Source organism: Amyelois transitella, chromosome 22 (genome assembly GCF_032362555.1).
Source record: "Amyelois transitella isolate CPQ chromosome 22, ilAmyTran1.1, whole genome shotgun sequence".
NCBI classification, from domain to species: Eukaryota; Metazoa; Arthropoda; class Insecta; order Lepidoptera; family Pyralidae; genus Amyelois; species Amyelois transitella.
Window position 1 is genome coordinate 8,937,195 of NC_083525.1, and position 24,886 is coordinate 8,962,080.

Here is a 24,886-nt window from a genome sequence, read left to right on the forward strand (position 1 = left end):
ATCAAGTATGTATACTTACTTGTCTTATACTTTCTGCCGGATTGGGGTATCTTTTGGCATAAAAATTATGTCAACAATATAGCTACCTATTATCCGGCGACGGGTTAGGAAACTGTTACTATTTGTATGTCAATTGCATCATTAAGCTATATAGCTGAACGTGGCTTTTCAGTCTTTTAAATACTGTTGCCTCTGTCTACCCCGTAAGGGATATAGACGTGATTATATGTATTAACCGGTCTTTACTGAGGACCCTTTAGATCACGTCTGCCTTACCCAGATGTTTATGTACTTATACCTAGTTTATTAGGTATAGGTATTTTCACTTGCCACGGATCACTGCATTACATTTGTAAATTGACCTCTGGTGAAAATGCTGCAGTGTGGCTTGTTCTGCGCTTTGAAAGCGGTAGTAGTAGATATAATTATATCATAATCATTATTACATCAATAAGCGATACTTTAAAATAAATCTATTTTTATTTCAAAAAATTTAGAGCTGTAAATTTTACAAGAAATTAAACAAGAGAAGTTATGAAAATAATTATTTTTATTATATAACATTATTATACAAGAGTAAGCTGTCCTTATACATTACATTAGCACCTATATTCTACAAGCCAGTTCGCTCGTGTAAAAGCTTCAAAGCAAAAAAATTACATCCTCTTAATGGCGCATTTACACATGCGGTTTGCCGCCGGCTTACAGACCGCCCTCATATATATATTAGAAAGGATGGATGTTCCGTCGGGCATGTGTGGATGTACCAAAAATCTACCTTAAAATTAAACCTAAAAATTAAAAAAATATTTGATTTTCGAATTAATGGACTGGTTCATAGACCAAAAAGATCTTAAACACTTAAACAGCAAGCAGTTTTAAAAAATGGAATACCAACTCAATCAAAAAAATACCAAAGAAATTAAATAATTTTTTCAAGTAAACATTTTTCCTTTTTAATTTAAAAAAAAGTGTAAAATAAAGTTTGCTAACTTTCTGATTAGTGTAATTAAAAAGAGATAGCCGCTAATTAAAATGAGACGGGGTACAGAAATCTTTAGTGTTTCAGTCTGAAATTTGCGTTAACCTCACATTGGGTTCATAATGAGTTCTTTGTATTAATCATACTCCCAAGCTCTTACATTTATCTTTGGATTTTTATAGGTATTTTCGGGGTAATTTTCCGTACAAATTGTAACCCCATAGATAAATAATTTTTACGGCGTTTTATTAAGTTTCAATTTTATAATCGCAATATTAAGTAAAAATAGCCTTTTCAATTACTTTTACATATAAAAATACATATAACTGTTATAATTTTCGCTAAGTACATACCTACGTAAGCCAAATAAGACACTAAAATATAAATATTATACCCATTTATTAATAAAATTGGTATAAAATGTCTTTTATCACCAACTAGTTTTTATAATAGTGACTCGAGATGTATGGCTTTCTTTAATTTTACAGCACAAATAAAATTATGAGGTTTATGAGCAATAAAACTGAACTTTTTTTACATAAATTACTTAATTATGAAAAATGTAAACAAAATGGCGTGTTGCCGTCAGCTTATTCGCTTTTGATTACAATACATAGACTAACTTAATCTGACCAAAAATAAAACCTAAATGATATGTAGCGTCGCAGATCTATTTACAATTTAATATTTTTAAGTACATAATACATACAGCTGAACGTGGCCTTCTAGAGTTTTGAGACTGTTGGCTCTGACTACCTCGTAAGGGGTAAACGTGATTGTATGTATGTAAGTACATAATGTTGTTCTAACAATGGTAAACGACGTGTCTATTCAACCTCTGAGACTCTGTCAACCTAAGGGATGAAGACGTGTTTATATGTATGCATATAATTATGTTCCCTCCCGGAGGGGTAGGCAAAGACTACATATTTCCACTTGCTAACTTTATCTTCCTTCTTATATGTACCTATGCAATTAAAAAAATTAACTAACTTTTGCTCCAAACTTTGCTTCCGAAGGACTTTGATAACTTTATAAGTGGTACCAATAAGAGCCCTAATTTAACGCGGACAGAGCCACGGTCATAGGCTAGTAATGTTCGACGATACAGATGTTCAAATCGTCTAAAACGTTATTTATTCTTTATAATAAGCCGTAGCGTTTATAAGTTGCATCACTAGAGGGCGCCAGGTACACTCAAAAGCTATATTTTTATTAAAAATAGTTAAAGTTTGTAACATCGTTTATTTGTTAGGGCTAATCTTCGGAAATACTGAACCGATTATGAAAATTCTTTCACCATTAAAAAGGTACATTATCTGCGGGTGTTATATGCTATGTATGTACCACGGGGGAAGCCGTGGCCGGCCGCTAGTCTAATATGTAACTACGGCAGGGATCAGCTAGCGGAGTTGTTGTATTGAGGTCTGCCCGCTAACTCTAGTAGGTACCGATCGGGGTGCTCCAGCCAATCAGACGCTGATAACTTCACCTGGAAAAGAATAAAATTTTAAATTAAAAAAAGGCAATCCTGACTCAAATTTTACTTCATAACACATCTCTTTCTTTGCACTGGAGGTTTAGATAAGAACACTCTCAATTAAAGCATAAATATTCGCTAACGGCGCGCTTTCACTCGAATATATTCCCCGCCATTTGGTCTTCCTTCACCACTTTCAACTCCCACAACTTTTAAACGGCTCAACTGTTTTTGATCAAACATATCTAAGGCTCTGTCTACCCCAAAAAGGATATAGCCGTGACCATATGAACTGAACGGAGAAGTATGAAGGCTTCACTGACCTGCCTCTGTCTCTCAGCCTCCTTCACTTGCCACTTCTTAATTTCTATTTGAGTTTCACGCGACGCCTCGTCTCCACAGCCCCACACCTGTAATCACAAATTAGTAAAAAAAAAATGATTAGATTCTGCATGGAATTCTAGTTACAAAATTCTTTTCAAATTGAAAGTTGGAATGTAATGACTTTTTAAACTCAATTCAAATTTTTAAAATAAAGTACACAGGGACAAAATAATTTCCAAAATATGTCATATAAAAAAAATACATTCTATTAGAATTGAATAGCTTCAAGAATTATATTTTGAACTGTTTCTTTCTTCTTGGCGGTTATCTATAATAGTTATTTATAACCAATTTTTTTGAAAACTATGGACTTTTCATCCTAAAAACATTGTTGTGGTTGGCCATGACCTGAGTGTATAGTTAATTATTACTTATCAATTGTTTAGCGATCATTATAATTTAAATAAATCACGATTGTAACACTAAACTCAAATCGACATTAATTAATTGAATTGCAACAAAAACAACGTGACGCGGGCAGTTGAAACATACACGATTAAAAAGTTACAGTTATTTTATGTGACTTGAATTAAGATTTTATTTTATTTTTGTTTCAGTATAAACAATACAAGTTGCAGTTAAACGGACACTATAATATTGTTTCACATTATACAGCTACAATTTACAACCATGTGTACATTAAATAATATTTAAATTAAATTACAAGTGAAAAGTTAAACATTACAAAAATATGAAAAAGGAATTCTAACATTGGTAAAATTATTACTTAAGTTACTTCATGAGTGATTTTTTAAGTGACGTGCGATACTGGGACTCTGACGAAGTATAAATTAATGTATAAGTTGCAATGGATCTTAACAGATAATACATAAAACATTCAAGCGGTAAGATAACGTCGCAGCATACAAGATTTAATTATTTAAAAAAATATATAAGAAGAATAGTACAGCTGAATTCGTCGAAGTACTTTGGGGATCGAAAGAAGATGACTGGTGTATATTTTAGTGTATAGAATGGAAAAGGTGACAAGTCGAGAGCTTTCTAGAAATCCATCAAGAAATTAAATGTCAAGTGAAACTGATTTACAATCAGGGCGTAAATAAATATAAAAACTTTGGTTGTGGCTTTAAGATATTGTCTCACACATTTTCTTACGATATATGATATTCATATAAGAAACCTTCTACACATAGATCCTGAGTGTCTGCGGTCGCTAATCCGTGTTGTTGTCTGTCGGACTAACGACAAAAGATTACTGGGAGCCGTTGAGAGCATATTACTTTACGAAAGTTGTTGTTTTGCAAAAAGGAGGTTATCAAGAAAATAATATCACAAAAGCCTTAATGGAATCTCTTCCAGTCAACTGGCATAAGTGTTTAAAGCATGCTAGCCAGCACAATCCAAAAAATCATACGCAGTACTCTCGTCAAAGAGTTCGCTGTTACCAACACGCTCACTATTATACAATGTTTCGGATTCCTATTTTTATTGTTAATTTGGTGTATATCTCCAAGATGGCGATCGTTACAACACTACGTAGGCATGTGTCAAATATGCGTCGGCATCGTCCACACGATTCACGGGAGCGTAGGTTTCATGCCCGGAGAGATACCGTACCACGCGAACAGTGACCGTTTTTTTCTGGAATACTTCACTTTACACGTCTGTTGTTCTCTGTGCTCTGTGCTGATAGCGCATTTCAAATTAGTATTCGTACATATCAGAGTTCCGAATGAGAAAATAAAAGCGACCGCGTTTATAATTGGAACATTTGCTCTGTGTAAAATAGTTTATTTGATCACGAGTAAACTGCAAAGTTTTAATTTAGTGATGGACGACGTTGTTGTCGATAATTTTTTAACAGGTTTAAATATTGGTATTTTATTGATTTTCAATTTAGTTTTGTACATTAATGTAGCTTTTACTGTGGCGATTAGTTCTATAAGGCGTCCTAGTGTCGGGCAAATTGTAAGTTTGGTGGGCGTAGCTATATTATGCGACACAAGTTTGGTCGTCAACTGGGCGTTGTACATGCACTATTACTCAAAGCACTTGATCATAAACGATAGTATTGCTAGCTACAGATCGTTCATGTACGTGGGAATGTATACGCGGTGCAGAATGTTGCCGCTCATATTGTTCTTCTTGTTAAAGAGATCCACCAGACATGAAGTTGTTGCGTATTTTAGAAAACTATTGAATCGTTGGAGAGCACGGCACTTGGCTTTGAATTGACATTTCGCTTTGGGAAGAGAAATAGGGTCTGAGAGACAGTAACTCTCACGAAGGGCTGTCAAGTAAAAGAGAAAAAAAAAATAGAAGAAAATGAAGGTTCGGGTTCTCGGCGGTTTCAGGTATTCTTTTGTAATAAAGTGTTTGAAATACTGATGGTTTTCTTTACATACAATTAAATTCCTTACACCTTACAGTGGGTACTTACATTATTTTATAGAAACACTTTTCGATGAAATCATATTTTTAAACGTCTCCAAAAAAAAGAAGTGATAACCAGTATCATTTTGCCCTTTATGTATGTTTGTCCGTGATTATCTCGCGTTTCGCTGAACCGATTTTGATGTGGCTTTGAGGAAAGTGTTTGTTACACTAAGGAGAATGTTTTAAAAGTTTAATCATCATCAAAAAAGGAGAATATTGATTGGAGGCGGTTTTCTTTTTTTACAAAAGTTATTGTAGAAGATTGAAATGCGACGTTAAGCTGTATGGCTTCATGATGGAATTGAGATCCAAATAGTGACATGTTGCTAGCTCGGGCCATTGCAAGAGGAATCTCAAGTTTATAAAAAAATATAAACAAAGACAAAGACATTGAGTGTTTCTAGTCTAAAGTACTAAAAATTATATTCTCAAATTTAGTCGAAAAAAACAAAATATTTGTTTCATCGATACACGTTTTCGGACTCACCTCGACCTCCCTGAGCTGGTAGGGCGCGCCGCGGAAGCTGAGCGCGTCGAAGCCCTCGGCCAGCGCCAGCTGCGGCGCGCGCGGCTCGCGGCCGGCGCGCAGCCCGCGCGGGTACCCGCGGATGCTGCTGTTCAGGTACAGCATCTTGGCGCCGCGCTCCACCACGCTGAACCTGTTGTAACCGTGTTCACATATGTACTAATATCTTCTTCTTATGCGTTACACTCTTGTCAGAGTGGTCGTGTACAGAAGGGTTAGTGGCTCGCTTTACAATCCTTCGCCACTCGTCGCGCATCGCTGCCTTTCTGGAGCATTCACAGAGAGGGTCACCTAGGGCTGATTTTATTTGATCTGTCCACCTCATGGGTGACCTGCCTCGAGGTCTAATATAATATGCCTATTTAAAAACATACATATGTATGTATGTATTTAAATAGGAATATATTAGTCCATGATCGTGTCTATATTCCTAGCGAGGTAGACACGACTGAACCTATTGTAACCGTATTCACATACGTCCTACTAATACATATATACATATGATCACGTCTATATCCCTGGCTCTGTCTACCAGAGCCACCAGTCTTGAGAAGACTGATAGGCCAAGCTCAGCTGTCTGGCTTAGTGATAGAATTGAGATTCAAATAGTGACAGGTTGCTAGCCCATCGCCTAAAAGAGGAATCTCAAGTTTATAACCCTATCCCTTAGTTGCCTTTTACGACATCCGTGGGAAAGAGATGGAGTGGTCGTATTATTTTTGTAATGGTGCCGGGAACCACGCGGCACCTATCCTATTTAAACCATTACTTTTATATATATCCATGTTTTTTATGTAGACAATGTGCGTTAGTCTTCGATTTACATATATATCACGCTTTTTTCCCGGAGGGGTAGGCAGAGACTACGTCTTTCCACTTGCCACGGTCCCTGCATATTTCATTCATTATATCCACATTCATAAGTCTCTTCATGCAATACGAGCTTGCATGAAGAGATCATCATACTCCTTACGCTCTCATTTCCACTGCATTTATTCTGCTTTCGTGCTTCTTTTGCCATACCCAACTTTCACTCCCATACATTAATGTCGGGACCAACACGCCCCTGTGCACAGCCAGTCGAGCCTTTTTTTTGGATAGTTTCTGACTGCTCATAAAGGCATGCAAAGCTCCATTCACCATGTTCCCCGCGTTCACTCTCCTTTCAATATCACTATCACACTTGCCATCTGATGTAAACTTTGATCCTAGATATACAAACATATCTTGATCAAATTAAGGACGTCCTGGTAAAGGGTCAGGTCAAAAGTACCCGAAACCGCCGAGCTTGCATGAAGAGAGTTATGAATGTGGATGAAGCAAAGGAAGTATGCAGGGATCGTGGCAAGTGGAAAGAGGTAGTCTCTGCCTACCCCTCCGGGAAAGAGGCGTGATTTTATGTATGTATGTATGTATATACAAACTCTTTCACTTGCTATGAATATATATATAATAATACCTAGTTATGATTGGGATGTTGTTAAACCATATGACAATTATTAAGCGATATATAGGTAGTATCCTATAATAATGAATAAAAATTTTGAATTTTGAATTTGAATTTTGAATTTGAATTTTGAATTTGAATTTTGGATAGTATGAACTGGATGGCACAACACACTTACGTAGGAGCCAACTGTATGAGCGCGCACTCCGGCCCCCCCCAGTACTGGTGGGTCTCCCGCCATTCCTGGGGGGCCGCCACCACCACCACCAACGGACCCGCGGACAGAATCACCATCGTGGGACCTCTGGAAAGAGATTATATTTAGGTGCCGTTCCAAAGGTTGCGGAGATCAGATTGGAGTCGCTTCGTGTAAAAACCTGAGTCACCTATTCCTTGGGGGTAGACAGGGCCAATAGTCTTGAAAAGACCGTAAGGCCACGTTCAGCTGTATGGCTTCATGGTGGAATTGAGATTCAAAAAGTAAAAGTTTGCTAGCCCATCGCCTACAAGAAGAATCCCAAGTTTATAAGCCTATCCCTTAGTCGCCTTTAACGACATCCATGGTTAAATATATATAGTGGTTCTATTCTAAAGTGACTCAAACTTAATTACACAAAATAAACTGAAGTGAAGTGTGTGTTCTTCATTCATCAGCAGCCAGTTGTTGGTTAGGTTGTCCATTGACATAGGCCGCCCCCCATCGCCTTCCACTCATCTCCATATATATTTAGCCGAATTTTCTCCATCCTTTAGGTAGATCGTCTATTTTATATATATTCAACGCTAACTTACTAATTTACATCATGCTGCCTGGAAAAATCACGTACATATAGGTATAGAGTAGTGAGCCGTGTGGTTCCCGGCACCAATACAAAAAAGAATAGGACCACTCCATCTTTCTCATGGATGTCATACAAGGCCACTAAAGGGATAGGCTTACAAACTTGGTATTCTTTTTTAGGCGATGGGCTAGCAACCTGTCACTATTTGAATCTCAATTTTATCATCAAGCCAAATATCTGAACGTGGCCATTCAGTCTTTTCAAGACTGTTGGCTCTGTCCACCCCTCAAGGGATATAGACGTGACCATATGTATGTATATTAAGTACCTGTAGCCCAGCGTGTGGTGCAGGAACCGGTTGGCGCCCAGCCCGTGCTCGGCGGAGCTGTAGAGCGGCACCCAGTGCACCGGCACCGCGCACACCAGCCGCGCCAGCCACGCCGCGCTCGCCAGCCCGCCGCCTGCGCACCTCACAATATATCATTCATCATTCAAATCATTCGTTCATTCATTCGGAGAACTATGTGGAACAGCTGTTTAGTGTGCGCCGCAGTGTAGTTTATTCCGCCGCTTTTTCTACACACGCGCTTTGGAAGCGGTGGTAGTTATAATTAGATTTAAGTGATGTGACGTCAATAAGTGATAACTTGTATAAAATTTTGGAAATAAACCTATTTTATTCTATTCTATGTGTACACGTACATGCGTTTTAATGATTTTGTAATCTTGTGACTGTAATTTGTAGCAGTTTCAATGAAAATTAACCGCTTTTTAGGATACCAAATTGGCATATAAACTTGGGATTCTTCTTTGAAACGTTGGGCTAGCAACCTGTCACTATTTGAATCCCCATTCTATCATCAAGCCAAAAAGCTGAACGTGGCCTATCAGTACTTGCAAGACTATTGGCTCTGTCCACCCCGCAAGGGATACAGACATAACTATCTGTATGTATGTGTGTTTAAGGAATACATGTGAACGGGCCGAGGGTCTGTTGTCTCTCTGTTTGTGTCTGTGTCTGAAAAAAATAAAAAAGAATTTCGGCTGTTCAAGATACGTCTTGTCGTCTTAGTGTCGATGTCGATTGTCCTTTTTTTCACAGTCTGTCAGTCGGTTTTAGTCATCTAAATTTGTCAAGTCAAAGAGTCTCGTTTGTCCATGGAGGCTGAACGGCCGCTACAACATGATTATGATTACATGTGTCAAGGTAGCTAGTATATTAGTAAAAGTGATAAATTAGCAGTTGATAGCGACCTGCGGGCGGCTGCTTGGGGCGGCTGTAGAGCGGCGGCGCGGCGCCGGCCAGCAGCCAGGCGGCCGACAGCGGCAGCAGCGCCGACGCGGGCGCCCACGCCGAGCGCGCCAGCACCGGCGTCGCCAGCTCCAGCCCCGCGCCCCCGCCGCCCGCCGCGCCCGCCAGCGCCGCCTCCTCCACCGAGCGGTGCCGCGTCGCCAGCGTGTGAACGCAGTACCTGTTCGTACATACATATGGTCACGTCCATATCCCATGCGGGGTAGACAGAGACAATAGGCTTGAAGACTGAATGGCCACGTTCAGCTATTTGGCTTAATGATAGAATTGAGATTCAAATAGTGACAGGTTGCTGGCCCATCGCCTAAAAGAAGAATCCCAAGTTTATAAGGGATAGCCCTTAGTCGCCTTTTACGACATCCATGGGAAAGAGATGCAGTGGTCCTATTCTTTTTTGTATTGGTGCCGGAAACCACACGGCACTATTCGTGGTTGGTACCTGTTCGTGGATATATATGACATATTAATATATTAATCTGCTGAACAATGTATTCTGTCGTCCACATTCTATTCTAAGTTTAATTGATATTGTGAAGTTGACGTTGTTGAAGAAAATGCTGCAGTGCAGTTTGTTACCGCTTCTTCTACACTAACGCCTCGGAAGGGGCGGTAAACTTAGTTGTAAGTAATTTATTTGACGTCAACCAATGTAGTTAAACCATACGTTTTGACAATTATTAAGCGATATAAAGTATCCTATAATAATGAATAAAAATTTTGAAATTTGAATTTTTTGATACAAGCATGCAGTAGGTACTGGCTTCTACCATCTCCGTTAATTATCGTGCTAAACATTTGTTTTTGTTACGGTGAGGTAAAACAGGTACATTCAGGCAACTGGATGTGTGGCATGATCGATCCAATGCGGGTTGGGGTCCCCTGCAAAGGTTGCGGAGGTCAGACGGGAGTCGCTTCGTGTAAAACCCTGACTCTGACAATTCAAGGATCCATGGTCAAAGGCATACCCTGGACCCCTCACCAGAGTGGTGAGGATGCAAGCTTAAACCACGAGGAAGAAGACATTTGTATTTTGCACAATAAAATTTAAATAAATAAATAGCATTTATGATAAATTTTTAAAAACTTTCACCACCCACATTCTTGGGGCTGATATTTGAAAAGAGTATCCTACTCGTATGTTAGAACGCAAGTTTTCAACTATATGCAGACCAAATTTCATTCGAATCGGTCCATCGGTTCAGCTGGAAAGCGGAACTGACAGACAGACTTTCCCATTTATAATACTTAATCTATATATATAAAACTCTTCCGTTACTGAGTGACTGACTGACAGACAACGCACAGTCGAAACTACTGGTCGTAGACAGCTGAAATTTGGAATGTAGGTTCCTTGGGATATGTAGGGGAGCACTAAGAAAGGATTTTTGGAAATTCAACCCCCAAGGGGGGGAAAAGGGGTAAAAACGTTTCTATGAAAAATCTTATTCCTTGGGTTTATAAACTTGAAACTTGGCATGAACACGTACATAGGCAAGTAAATATGTTTGACATTATAAGTTTTTTCAAACTACCCTCCAATCGTGATTTAGGGGGTGCGATTGGGTGACTGATTTATTAACGCACAGCCGAAACCGCTCGGTATAGGAGTCTGAGATTTTGAACAGAGGTTCCTTTAGTAACATAAGTGAGCACTAAGAAGGGATTTTTGAAACGTCAACCCCCAAGGGGGGGAAACGGGATAAACTGAGCCGGGGCTGCGGGAAAGTTCTAACGAGATACCGTGGCCCCGGAACGCAAAGGGCAACTGAAGGAACGAGGTGGGTTTTAGTCAGTAAAAGTCTGACACTCCCTTCCGTTCCACCCAGAGCGGGAGAGGTCATTTGATGATTTCCCATCCTTAAAAAAAAAGACTTTGTATGACAACTTTCTACTAATATTATAAAGAGGAACAATCTATTTTTTTATATGTTTGTTTGTTTACACATGTAATCGATAAACTCCGAAACTACTGAATCGATTTCAAACATTCACCATTAGAAAGCTACATCATCCCTGAGTAACACAGGCTATATTTAATTCCAGTTGTAACAAGATTTCAGCCTGTGGAAGAAAAAGCCCTGTCGAGATCATTAAAAAACGCTATATATAACCGAATTACACGTGGGCGAAGCCGCGGGCGGAAAGCTAGTACTAGTATATATAAAAAGTGTAACGGGAGCGATAATTTGGGCTCAGCCGTCCTCAAGGAGAAAATCTCCAGCCAGGTTGGTAAATGGTAGGTACAGTTTTACAATTTTTATAAATTACATCGATGTAACGTGCGCAGAATTTAAATTTTTGCATAGCACGAATTCAACGATTAAACATTGATCCAATCAGAGCGAGCCAAGTGGTTGTATTCTTTTTTTTATTACTGCCCGGTTACCACACGGCACCGTTACTTATAACTGGCGTTTTCGAATCTTAAGATCAGTTTTTAATAACTGAGTACTTCCCCTTAGGAGTATTATCAGCTAGTGACCACGCCTAATATTTGCAAGTCAATTGTTATCACTAAAATACGATTTGTTTGATCGATTAGCAAGCACTCAACAATAAATTAATCTCATAATGGCAGGTAGATAAACGTCATCAATTACATGGTAGATTACAAAAGTCACGGCTATTTTACAATCAGTCAAGAATTGTAACACAATTAAAAATGAAAACAATTAAAAATGTCTGGACTTTAAATTTATCTCTCAACTAGCTGTGCCTGCTACTCCGTCCGCGTGGAATAGTTATTTTGGGTTATTTTTTAATTGCATCTCTTAACAAATAATGCATTAATTTCGACCAAATTTTATTACCATAAAAACGGTTATAGAGTTTATCTTAAAAGATAGACATATAATGTCGCGGACATTTTTTTAGATTATTACAAGAGGAATAATTCTTTCATACATATATTTTTGGTATCTTGAACCGTTTTCGCAGCGCACACAACGGAAGCCCTCAAGGAAATATTCATCCTTTCCCCGTTTTTTTCACAGTTTCCATTATTTCTTCGCTCCTAATAGTTGGTAAAGTAAATGGTCTATTCAACACAAAAATAATTTTTCAATTCGAACTACATAGTTCCTGAGATTAGCGCGTTCAAACATACAAACAAACACACTCTTAGCTTTATAAAGATTATTATTGTGGAATAATAATAGTTGTCAAGAATGAATGTGCCGTGCGGTTCCCGACACTGATATAAAAAAATAATAGGACCACTCTATCTTATTTCCATGGATGTCGTATAAGGCGGCTAAGGAATAGGCTTATAAACTTGAGATTCTTCTTTAAGGCGATAAACTAGCAACCTGGCACTATTTGAATCTCAATTCTATCAATAAGCCTGACAGCTGAACGTTGCCTGTCATCTTTCAAGACTGCTGGCTCTGTCTAGCCCGTAAGGGACATAGACATGATCATATCAATGAATGACAAAAACGAGCCAAACAGTTGAACGTGGCCTATTAGTCTTTTCAAGACAGTTGGCTCTGACGTGATTATACAGGGTGACATTTAATTCAACTGCATAAATTTAACTGTTAAGTGTTCATATTTCAGAAAGTAAGAAAAAAATAAAAGTATCAATATCCACGATTCTAAATACGTCATATCACGCCGGCGGAAAAGCGACGCTTAAGATTCAGAGGTCAACGACACAATTCATTCAGCTGAGCGATCTCGACAACTCTGTACTTTACTTGATCTTGATACTAGAAAAATAATTTATTTTTCAGACATTTATTTACATGTTTAGTTTTAATTTCTTTTTGTTGTATTGGTCTTCAATAAAGCGTGTGACGTAGTTTTTGAGGGTTTTTTAAATGTGAAAATAATGACGTTTAATTTAAATAAAAATAGGCTCAAACGGCTCAGAAGCATGGGTATAGTCTATGTTTAAAAGGATGCAGTTGTTTTAAATGTCACCCTGTAGTATGTATGTGAACATTTAAGTGAACGGTAATCTCACCTATGAACAGGGAATATGAGCCTGGGACAGTTTTCCTCGAGCCAGCGCACCACGAAGCCCACGCTGTGGCTCTCCTTGTTGTTGAAACAGCCGCTCACCACCGCGCCCAGGGTCTTGTGGATCTGGGGAACCACTAACTGATTGAAGCACTCCCTCGATATATATAAAGACTAGACCACATAAAGGTTTGGGATGTGCGTTTGATTTGTCAGTCAGTCATTCACTTCCTTTTATATATGTATTTAGATCTGATCTAGTAATTGTTCTCCTACAATCGTTTGACCTAAAAATCAAGACATCCCTTTTGGCATTGGTAATTTTGGAGCGATTACACGACAGGACATTTTCAAACCATTCTCCTACAGAAAGAATCTAATGATCTAAGAAAGGACTTCTACATTCCAGTGGACGAATAGTTCCAGATGAAAAATGGCCTGTCGTTCAATTTCCCAAAAACTGGTCATTTAGGGGGTCAATGGTACAAAATTAAAGGGACAATCAAGATATTTTGAAGGGAGACATAAAAGCTGTGAGAGCAAACTCTCTAGCAGCTTACTCCTGTGATTTGCCTCGTATACCCAGACGGTTGGCCATGGCTGGTGGTGGAAGAGTTAAGGCGTTCACTCACCATGAGACAGGTTTGCGGGCCCTCAGGGTAGTGGTCCATGGACAGCTTGTAGCTGGTGTACAGTAGGCTGTTGAGATCTTCAGGTGTCACCGTGTTCTCGTCCGAGTCCGAGCTGAACATTCTGAAAGATATTCAGTTTGTTAGGGCCTTGAATTATCTGATAACATAGTCTCATATACTATTATTAATTTTTTTAAAAATTGATAAGTATGTATAAAGCAAAAGAAGTTTCCTGCATCGCCGCCAGTATAAAGATGGAGTCTCAGCCAACCTGTTCATAAAGAGACGTCATTTTTCTGATTACCTGAGGTAACTCTTCACTATACCGTAGTTGTCCAACATGGTTATGAAGCTCTGGCATTGAACCCTGAAGATAGCCAGTGAGATGTGCTGGTTCTTGTTCAACAAGGAATTTCCTTTGACTCCCTTAGAGACAATGCCCTTATTACCTGACAAAAGTCATCATATGATGGAATGAATCAAGAGTCTAAAAGGTTTTCTCTATAGAAGTTTTGTAAAAGCAAATAAACCAGGTGAGTTCATGGGAACCTTGGAAGGGGTAAACGTAGACTAACATACCTTTCTGGAGACAGAGGCAGGAATATTCCTTACAGCGACGAGCTGCATGCATGACGAGAATGATGAACGTGGATGAAGCGTTAAAAGTAAGCAGAGATCGTGGCAATTGGATGTGGTCTTCCAATCATTCATACATACATAAATTTCTTTGTACACGCATATCTCCGGAACTACTGGACGGATTTGAATGAAACTTTTTTGTTGTATAGATAGAGCTCTAAAGGAAATATCTAAATGACATACATACATACATATATATGGTCACGTCAATATCCCTTGCGGGGTAGACAGAGCCAACAGTCTTGAAAAGACTGAATTGGCCACGTTCAGCTATTTGGCTTAATGATAGAATTGAGATTCAAATAGTGACAGGTTGCTAACCCATCGCCTAAAAAAGAATCCCAAGTTTGTAAGCCTATTCCTTAGTCGCCTTTAACGACATCCATGGATGGAGTGGTCCTATTCTTTTTTGTAGTGGTGCCGGGAACCACACGGCACTCAAGTCTTCCAATCGCTTGCAGGAAAAAGCTGTTTTCTTCGTGACAGTGCCAATGTTACCTGACGTAAGTCTCCAGTATGACGGAGTCGTCCAATATGGCCAGGATCCTCTCGCACTGGACCCTGAAGGTGGCTAACGGAATGTGCTGGTTCTTGCACTTCCCCGTCCGGTGGATGTACTTGTAGAACTGCTTCGCCAGCTCGGGGTACATGGGGAACAGGTACTTCTGGGGGAGACGATTAAAATTAATTTTACAATCATGAAAATAATGAGTACATACAAACATAAATCTCTTTATCCCTTTTCTTTATCCCTTGCGGAGTACTGTCTACTCCGAATAATATAAAAAAAAGGGCCGACAGTCTTGAAAAGACTGAAAAGATACGTTCAGCTGTTTGACTTAATGATAGAATTGAGATTCAAATAATGAAAGGTTGCTAGCCCATCGCCTTAAAGAAGAATCCCAAATTTATAAGAGTGGTGGAGGGGTAGGCAGTGATTTCCACTTGCTTGCCATGATCTCTGCACACTTCGTGCGTTTCATCCACATGCACTCTCTATGCAATCTCGTAAGTTTAGGATGGATACTCTTAGGCAAAAAATATGTTCAGTTCAATTTGGCACGTTCCTTGGGGATTTCAGTTTTTATATTTTTTTTGTAAACTTAAAGTGTTTATAACTAAAATAAATAAAAGTATAACAGCTCATGTAGAATTTAGAAACGTTTTCTCTAAATTCTTGATTATGAAAATATAAAGTGCCGTGTGGTTCCCAGCACCATTACAAAAAGAATAGGACCACTCCATCTCTTTTCCACGGATGTCGTAAAAGGCGACTAAGGGATAGGCTTATAAACTTGGGATTCCTCTTTTAGGAGATGGGCTAGCAACATGTCACTATTTGAATCTCAATTTTATGGCCTTTCAATCTTTTCAAGACTGGTGGCTCTGTCTACCCCGCTAGGGATATAGACGTGATCATATGTATGTATGTATGAAAATATAAACGCCACTTGGCCGACTTCGAACGGCATCACCACTCAGCGTACCTATAGAATTGAAACAACGAGCAACACTTAACTTAGAATATGTAAATTAAATAGAAGGATACGTACTGTGAAAGACTTCTCAGTGACTCCATTGACGCCATCTTCCTTTTGAGATCTCTGCACGAGCAACTGCGAACAAAAAAGATAACAATTCATTTACGCATTTATCAGTAAATATCTCTATAAATATTTGCTCAGGTGTATATCGGATATTTTTTTACAATTCGCGTTGACAAACTATTGATTACTTTCTTACTTACTATCAAAAATTAAAAACAGTCGGGACTTTGCGCTGGTAACCACGTGGTAGAACAGAACTACCATATCTCTTTCCCATGTATGTTGTAAAAGACGACTAAAGGAACATGTGTATTCATCAAGTGCAGTTTATACCACGATTTAACCTACTTAATTAACATTTTTAGTTTTTTAATTATAAAATTCGACATTTGACCTCCACCTTATTTTCTCCGTGTGGGGTATCGAAAGGCAGAGATCACAAGTTTAATCCACCACTGTCACCAGCGGACTAGATTTCGACCCCGGCGGAAACAAAACAACGAGAGTGAAAAGTTATTTATCATAAAAAAGGGGGTACCTCACAAATAACACACCTAGCCTATGATCAAAAACATATTAAGAGAGAGTTAAGAAAGAAAAAAATCTCATAATTTTTCCGTTACGTACGTATGTTTTATTTACAACTAAGTTAATCAACCCTCTATTGGCAGATAAGTATTTGGCACTAGCGAGATAGTTGTGTTTGCAAACAATTGATAGTCTAACTAAATATCCGATTACTCGCAAATGTGATCAATGTCAGATAAGAATAGATATGAGAATCAGATTACACAGATTATGTCGATATCACATGCCTGCCTTGATGCCATGCCTTTTATGTCAACCTGAGTTGCTTATTTCTGTTGAAGTTAGTGGTATCAGTACAATACTAGTAGTGTTTCAAACAGAATGTTTATTAATTTCAATTCTCTGTATAACAAAGAATCTCGATTAACTTTCTTTTTTTTACAATGATTATCGCACATTGTATGAGTTGTGAGAGATTACACAAATACATGATTTTAAAATAAACTTTCAAATTCAAGGCATTCAACTTACTTTTTTGAACCGAGGGCAACACTTCATCAGCAATCCCAATTAAAACTGATATAAAAATATAGATATTAATGATACAATATTTGTTCTTTCAGAACTTTTGTGTCTATTTTTAATACAAAATATCTTGTCTCTTTAAAACTATAAACATATCACTAAACTTTGCGCTCTCACCTACCCAGCTTAATCAAAACTGGCTTACAGAATATACAATCGACTGAGGGTGATTACAATCGATCCATCACCGAGAGGTGGCCAGCACGTGGCGCGCGGCCACCTCGTGACAGCTCCGAGCAAACTTATAATTTTCCCAGATCACGCGGTGATAAAACAAGATAAAGTTAATTGTGAGAATCATAACACACATGGCAAAGATTACGAGTAAGAATATCTCGTACAACCCTTCGGAAAGACGGAACCACTTCCAATTTTCCAATTGATTCCCATCCGGGAAATCGGAAACCGGAACCGGAATCAAACGTCCGGAAGTTGATTAAATATTTAAGATTATACAAATAGGCACGCCGAATTTTCAAAATCGGTGATGTCAGCTGTGGACCTTTAACTTTTTTGAGTTTTATATCATCATCATACGGGTGTGTTCCCGGTTGGGGTACACTTCCTTAGTGATTCGACGAGGTTACTACTTTTACACAGAACGACTTTCGCAACACAAAGGTAAGACTCAGAGGTAGGCCTAGATTTTATTAATAAGATCAATAATTTTATCATTGGCTACATGTACATATTTATGAAATAGAAAAATATACTTACTGCCGTGTGGTTCCCGGCACTATTACAAAAAAGAATAGGACCACTCCATCTCTTTCCCATGGATGTCGTAAAAGGCGACTAAGGGATAGGCTTATAAACTTAGGATTCCTCTTTTAGGCGATGGGCTAGCAACCTGTCACTATTTGAATCTCGGTTCTATCATTAAGCCAAATAGCTGAACGTGGCCATTCAGTCTTTTCAAGACTGTTGGCTCTGTCTACCCCGCAAGGGATATAGACGTGATCATATGTATGTATGTATGTAAAAATATACTTACCCTATTTGGTAGTGCTGATAGTGAACTTAGTCGTCAACACACAAGAAGATAGGTGTGATCCAGTTTATATTTTACCAAAAGAAATAAATCAACGAAAAGACTACCAATCAATTTAACTGAAACCTCAAACATCCATGAAATATGCTACTACAAATATTAACCAGCATTTCTTTCTTTCAATCAAACTTACATTAAAAGCATAAGCTAGTTGCTGTTTCCATAAAATTGTGGTAAGACAAACAGACCTTGCATGTAGAGTTGGGTGATGTGCTCTTATTGAAGCTGTTGACTTGTATGCCCACGATAGAGAGATGCAGTGACGCCCGCGCGGGCACCCAGCGCTTCAACCGAGTCCCCGTCATATCACTCCAAAAAGCTGGCCCAGTCGGTAGATACGATAATCTCAACAAAATGGCGCAGCCGGTAGGTGCAATAATCCCAACAAAACGGCCAGCTGGTAGGCACAATTACATCATTTTATTCTTTAAGTTATTCGTTTTTTTTTTATATTGGAGATGTCCCATTCAACAAGTTTTACCTACAAGGTAAACTGTGCATATTGTTCATAAATTTGATCTATTCTCTGTTCCATTTATTTGAACTTTGATGGCTGATATATGGTATTTTCCCACTGGCACAGTTATCGTTTTTGGGGCACTATTTTTTAAATAATAAGTGTCTCATTCGTATTTTCCATTTCGGCATTGCGGTCGCCATTATTATAAATTTCTTAGTTATTAATAAACGAACGTCAAAAATTTGCAAATATCAAGAATCAAAATTAACGGGTTTTCCACTGCTTCACTATTACTACTTCAAAAATGTTATTATACAATTTTTAGCTTTATTATTCCAGTATCAATAGCTTTAAAAGTTCTCAATTTAATATTAAAATATAACTTTTTATAATTACACGCGATCTAATACTAGTATTTCATAAGTTGACTTAGATTTGCGCGTAACAATCACAGAGTGAGCGATGGACAAATGTTTAGATTATGTGAATCGAAACATTTATCTGTGATTTCTGATAAAAGTAAGCCGTAAAGGTGGTTATATAAAGAACATGTATTAGTTTTAATTTTGCTTGCCGAACTTTTAACATTAAATATTTATAAACAATTATATTAAACTGCGATGCATATATCTAATATAGACGTATGAATAAGAAAGAAGTTTAGTAACGGTATTCTTTGCATGGAGGGGTACCTAACGTAACAGATAGTTAGTCCTGCTGGTGTTTACATCACACCAAATGACATTATCTTATTATGCCGTGCGGTTCTTGGCACTTTAGAATTCCTATTCTAAGAGATTCTTGTTGTAGGCGATGGCTTAGCAACCTGTATTTATTTGAAATCCATCATTAAGCCATAAAGTTGAATGTGGCCTTTCAGTCTTTTCAAGACTGTTGGCTTTAGAGTATTTTCTTAGGTTTTAATAAAATAAAGTGTAAAATAGGACTAATTACACAAATTGAGTTAGCGTCGAAGTACGTTGGAGACTTGTGTTACGAGATACTAACTCAATAAATATGTACTTTTTTATAATAAATACTTATACCTTAAGATAAACATCCAAGACAAGGTAATCGGACCGGAGATAAAATTAAATATTAAATAGCAGCTTTTAGTAGAAGAACCTAAATTTGAAGCCATAGGCTTAAGATATTGGCATATTGCTCTAATAGCGTGTTCAAACAAATTCTAAACAATTTAAATTCATAGGATTGTAGCAGCAGGAAAAAGATAATGTACCAATAACAATTATTTGCAATTAAACTGTGTACAAGTAATTGACGTGCCATCAAGTTAGGTACACAGATTTCAATAATAAATGCATTACAAGCCTTACTGATATGGATTATCTTATCAATTTAAAAACTTGCTGTCGTCCGCGAATTCCTACGCCTGTCCTGGTAGCATGGCACGCGTCATGGCGTTTCATCGCGCGAAAAACTATCGCTGTCCCGTTTCACGTCATAATAAAAAGCGAAAGAAAGATAGTTTTCGAGCGATAAAATCGGCGTCAAGCGTGCCACGCTGTGGGGGGTGGTCCGCTTTGGTGAAGGAAAGCACAATACCGATGTGAATGGAGTGCATTGGAGGAGGCCTTCCTGCAGATTAATAATACGGTAAAAGATTGATATTTCTGGGGCAATATTTCATTTGTGTAGGTACCTAGTAGCTTTTCTGCTTTCAAACATTAATATTAAAGTTATTATCTAATTTAGACTGTATCATTTACAGACAAAAATAATTTAACACATTTAAGCAAAATCTAAAGGCATTTTTAATTAATTCCCAACTTGACAACTAACCATACTCTGCTGTATTTTAAGCCATCAGTTCCTAATTTTTTTTTATATATAAAGTCATTTAAATATTTCATTGCACGAAGAGAGCATTATGATATTTTTATTTAAGTTTCTACTGAAAAATAGCGTCATGACCATGTGATGCCTTTAGTTAAGTTAAGTTAGAATAAGTTTTTTAAAATACATACTTGTATTTTATACTCCAATAAAATAATTTCTTTCTTTTAATTTTTTTCTTCTTATAATACTCATTAATATGTGCTTGCATGAATGTGGATGAATGAACAAAGTATATGCAGTAAGATTTGAAGTCGCCGATAACAATTCTGCAACATTGCGTCACCATTTTGTGGCGGCAATTAGCGCTACGCGTCCCGTGACCAGCAAAATAAATTTACTGAAAACATCATTGTTTACCCGAATTTACCGAAAATATATATGGAAATGGCACTTGATGAAAAGTCGATCAGATTAGCATTTTTTTTTGACGTATGATAATCGCCAATCATACTATTATACATACGTTTAAAGTTCTTTATTTGACGTCAACCAATGTTTCGAAACCTAATGTTATGGTAAAACTAACGTTACAACTAACTAAAATTATCAAGCAATATAAAATGCTTATAATAGTTAATTTTGAATTTGAATTTTGATATAGCAAGTTTTATTACAAAAGAAATATATCATGAATCTGTCACTATGAATCTCAATTCCATCAAGACTGTTGGCTCTTTCTACTCAGTAAGTGATATAGACGCTAAAGATATAGTTATGTAAGAATCTTGCTTCCAATTTTGTTGATACTATCTTTTTTTATCTTTTTGTTGAAAAACACATTTCTCATACTTTTTTTGACATTATTTATCAAATTTTTTTACCATTTTTTTTTCTGTTTACCTAGAGCAGTGGACTATACATTCAGATCATAGATATCACAACACTAACAATAGGCTATCTGCTATGAATGAGTAATTTAAGAATCTTATCTCAATTTCACTGAAGCAAGAAAATAGAAGCAGTTCAGACTCCAATGGCGCTTTTCATAGATTGATAATAATATGAATCAGTAATTTTCTAGTCTAAAACAAAAATTGGATGATAAATTACAATCACACAAGAAATAAAATAGAACAAACAAGCTGTTGCAACTCCATCTGCCTTAAATCTCTATAAATTTCAACTTATGTTATTCTTATGTCTTTAAATATTACTGAAAAGTGTAGAAGTGAGAATCTGTTCAGAAGCTTTTGTTTGTAAAATAGTTACAAAAACACACACACAACTTTATAACAACAACATAGGTACATGTTATTACAATTTTTTCCCTTACAAGGTAGGCAAATATAATAGTCTCACAATTACAAAACCTACATACATTAAGCTGTTTAGCTTAATGATGGAATTGAGATACAAGAAGAATCCTAAGTTTATAAGCCTATCCCTTAGTAGCATTTTACAACATTAAAGGGTAAGAATTGGAGTGGTCCTAAAGTACCAGGAATCACAATATATCTACATTACTTAAAATTGAAATGCATTACCAACTAAATAGTGATTACATATCTATGGTCTTAAGTTTAATATAAGTTTATTGAATAAAATGGTCAATTCCTTTGCCACATAAAGCATTTAAGAACAAAAGAGAATATGAATTCATTTCCAACAGTTATCTTTTAGAACATGAGTGTTTATCCTTGTGTAAAGTGGAGTGATCTCATACAAACAATCAAGTTTCCATCGCAATAATATGACGTTATAAAAATGATAACATTTCACAAATGCTACCTTTTAATCTTAAATTCAGAACATTCTGCTCATTTAAAATGTCTAGACTCGGCTGAATAATACATGACCTTTTTTATCGACTAGCTTAAGTCAGAGACCGCGACCAAAACAAACGGTTGACTAGGAAACAGACAAGTAACCATGAAGCCGACCTTGCTTATTACCGCGGCGATGCTTACCTTGGCAAGTTTCTCAACGGGCACCATCGACGGAGGGGGTTTGTCGGGTTTCTCCAACCCTTGCAGGTCCCCGCCGGAGCCCGAGCGAGAGCCAGAGCCCCGCTGAGAACCCCCTCGAGGGGTACTCGCTCCACTACCACTATTTGTGTTCGCTAAAGTCCCCTTCTCCTGAGCGTGACTATGATGATTCCCCATTATTCACAACTAAATAGGTAACCGGGAAAATTCTTCGCAAAAATATACCATTGGAACAAACCAAAACAGTCAAAATAAATCGCAAAGTGGATGGAAAAAACTAAAATAAAACTCGCAGAAAAGCGTAGGTACGGTGGCCGTTTGATTGATGTCACCCGTCGGCACGTCAGCTGTGACAGCAATCAACAGTGACAGTGGCAGACAGTTACTATCACCTGTGTTACCATAATTAAAAAAATTCGGCAAGATGCCTTTACAAGAAGTGAAAAAAGTTCCATGGTCTGGTTCCTGGAGTAAAGAAAAAATTAGGAGAGTCATTAAGTAAATTTTTCAGTAAATTCCCAGTGCCGTATGGTTTCCGGCACTTAAGAATAGAACCACTCTATATCGTTCCCATGGATGACGTAAAAGGCGACTCAGTGATGGACTTTTTAATTTGTAAGCTAGCAACCTGTCGATATTTCAATCTCAATTTAATTATTTAGCCATACAGCTGAAAGTGGCTTAGGCTTTTCAAGACTTTTACCTAGCTCTGTTTTCCCCCAAGGGATATATTTGACTATATGTATGCATTCGCAGGGAGGGAAGTCCCGTGGAAAAGCTAGTATTGTATAAAGTTAAAGGTCGAATTATTTTTCAGTCGACGTGACCTCTTTATGTTGCAAACAAGGTTGTTTTGTTGTCTCGTGTCTCGAACGCAACGCAACAATCTTCTTGTTGATTGTTTCGTCAAGTCACAAGGTTTAAGAATAAAATTAAATATTAACTTAGGTATAGAGTACAAGGGAATATGAATTTCAAAGTTGGATTGGGAGTGGGAGGGCCTAGACGAACGTTGTCTTTTTCCTTCAGGCTATAGTGGTATAAGGGCGTATGGTATGGGTCCATACCCAGGATCAGGTGAGTCGGGTTTTTACATGAAGCGACTTCCATCTGACCTGCGCAACCCTTGCAAAAAACTTAAATCCGTATTGGTACACATCCAGTTGCTTGAATATACGTACAGGTTTCCGCAAGATGTTTTCCCTTACAATAACAGCATCGGTTAGTATTCAAACTAATGTACTCATAACTACGTAAATTGTCGTTGGCCGAGCCGGCATTTCACTTTACCGTTGCGACAACCGACGTTTTTATGTCTGGACTAACTTACCTTCATCAAATTGGGGACCTGACAAAAGGTCATTTTAAGAGGTACCTGAAACCATCAAGAGCATCAAAAGTTTACATAAAATAAAGCCTCCTTCCCGGAGATGAAGACAAAGACTCTTTACACAAAAAGGACACGGGTCTACTGGAAGAGATTTTTATTGAAATAAAAGTACCACCTTTGCACTTTAATATGTTCTTTTGTGTATACGAATAAATAAAAAAAAAAAAAGGTTTCATCATATTATTCAGAGATCGTCTGTAGTTACTGTACACTTTGTGTTTGTAATAAATTTTATCCCGTAATTTACATAAGCCTAGTTAAAACATTAATTTCTGACGTGACAGAGCACTTTTGACTTGTACCTAACTACATTGTGTTGTTTCAAAGGGTTTTTTAAGCCTTCGACTAAAGGAGATTACACACTTGAAATTGGCAGGTACCTACTACGTACTTATAATCTATATCGATTATATGTATCACAACTTTATCTCTACGGGGCTAAGGTACATAACAATTTCGAAAAAACCGACGGCCACGTGCGATAGAATTGCAATGCAAATAGTGACAGGTCGCTAGCCCTTTGGCTAAAAGAAGAACCACAAGTTTATTAGCCTTTCCCTTGATTGGCTTTTATTATCTGCACTGTAGGGGGAGCGCTGGCACACACATTGTGTTTACCTCGCAACTGGCTAGTATGAAAGCTTTGTCGCCTTATACGACATCCATGGGAAAGAGATGGGGGTACTATTCTTTTGTACTGGTAACCACACGGCACCAAGGCAAGAAAACTGCATCATTCTTATCACAGCGTACTAAAGATCCTTAGCTTCGACATAGAAATAATGAAATTAAGAGTCTGGAGAACCTTTTATTCCGGTAAACTATTGTTCCCGTGGGATTTGGGTAAAATCTGTTTTATTTTGTAAAGGTTAAATTCGGCGAAAAAACTAGTACCTTATATAGATTAACCCTTATATACAGGAGTACCCTTTAAATCCCTTAAAAAAGTAGGATACTACAATGCCGAAAACACAATCGTGCTCTAAAAATAGCGCC

General features: G+C 37.7%; 1 protein-coding gene across 5 annotated transcripts; it reads right to left on the reverse strand.

Annotated features, from left to right (window-relative positions):
- Positions 1 to 532: 532 nt before the first annotated feature.
- LOC106140278 (uncharacterized) lies at positions 533 to 22,834 on the reverse strand. Of its 5 annotated transcripts, none has more exons than XM_060950787.1 (11): positions 22,483 to 22,834; positions 16,098 to 16,160; positions 15,043 to 15,206; positions 13,906 to 14,026; positions 13,278 to 13,399; positions 9,253 to 9,470; positions 8,327 to 8,459; positions 7,395 to 7,520; positions 5,731 to 5,902; positions 2,786 to 2,872; positions 533 to 2,474 (listed from the first exon to the last, which is right to left on the reverse strand). In XM_060950787.1, exons 1-11 carry the CDS (start codon positions 22,675 to 22,677, stop codon positions 2,382 to 2,384), a joined length of 1,494 nt encoding a protein of 497 aa, XP_060806770.1. In that variant the 5' UTR covers positions 22,678 to 22,834; the 3' UTR covers positions 533 to 2,381. The 5 variants fall into 5 exon arrangements, with proteins under 5 accessions (XP_060806770.1, XP_060806769.1, XP_060806772.1 ...); XM_060950786.1 differs by having other exon boundaries at positions 15,043 to 15,209; positions 22,483 to 22,833; XM_060950789.1 differs by lacking the exon at positions 22,483 to 22,834 and adding an exon at positions 18,444 to 19,195.
- Between the last annotated feature and the right edge of the window lie 2,052 nt (positions 22,835 to 24,886).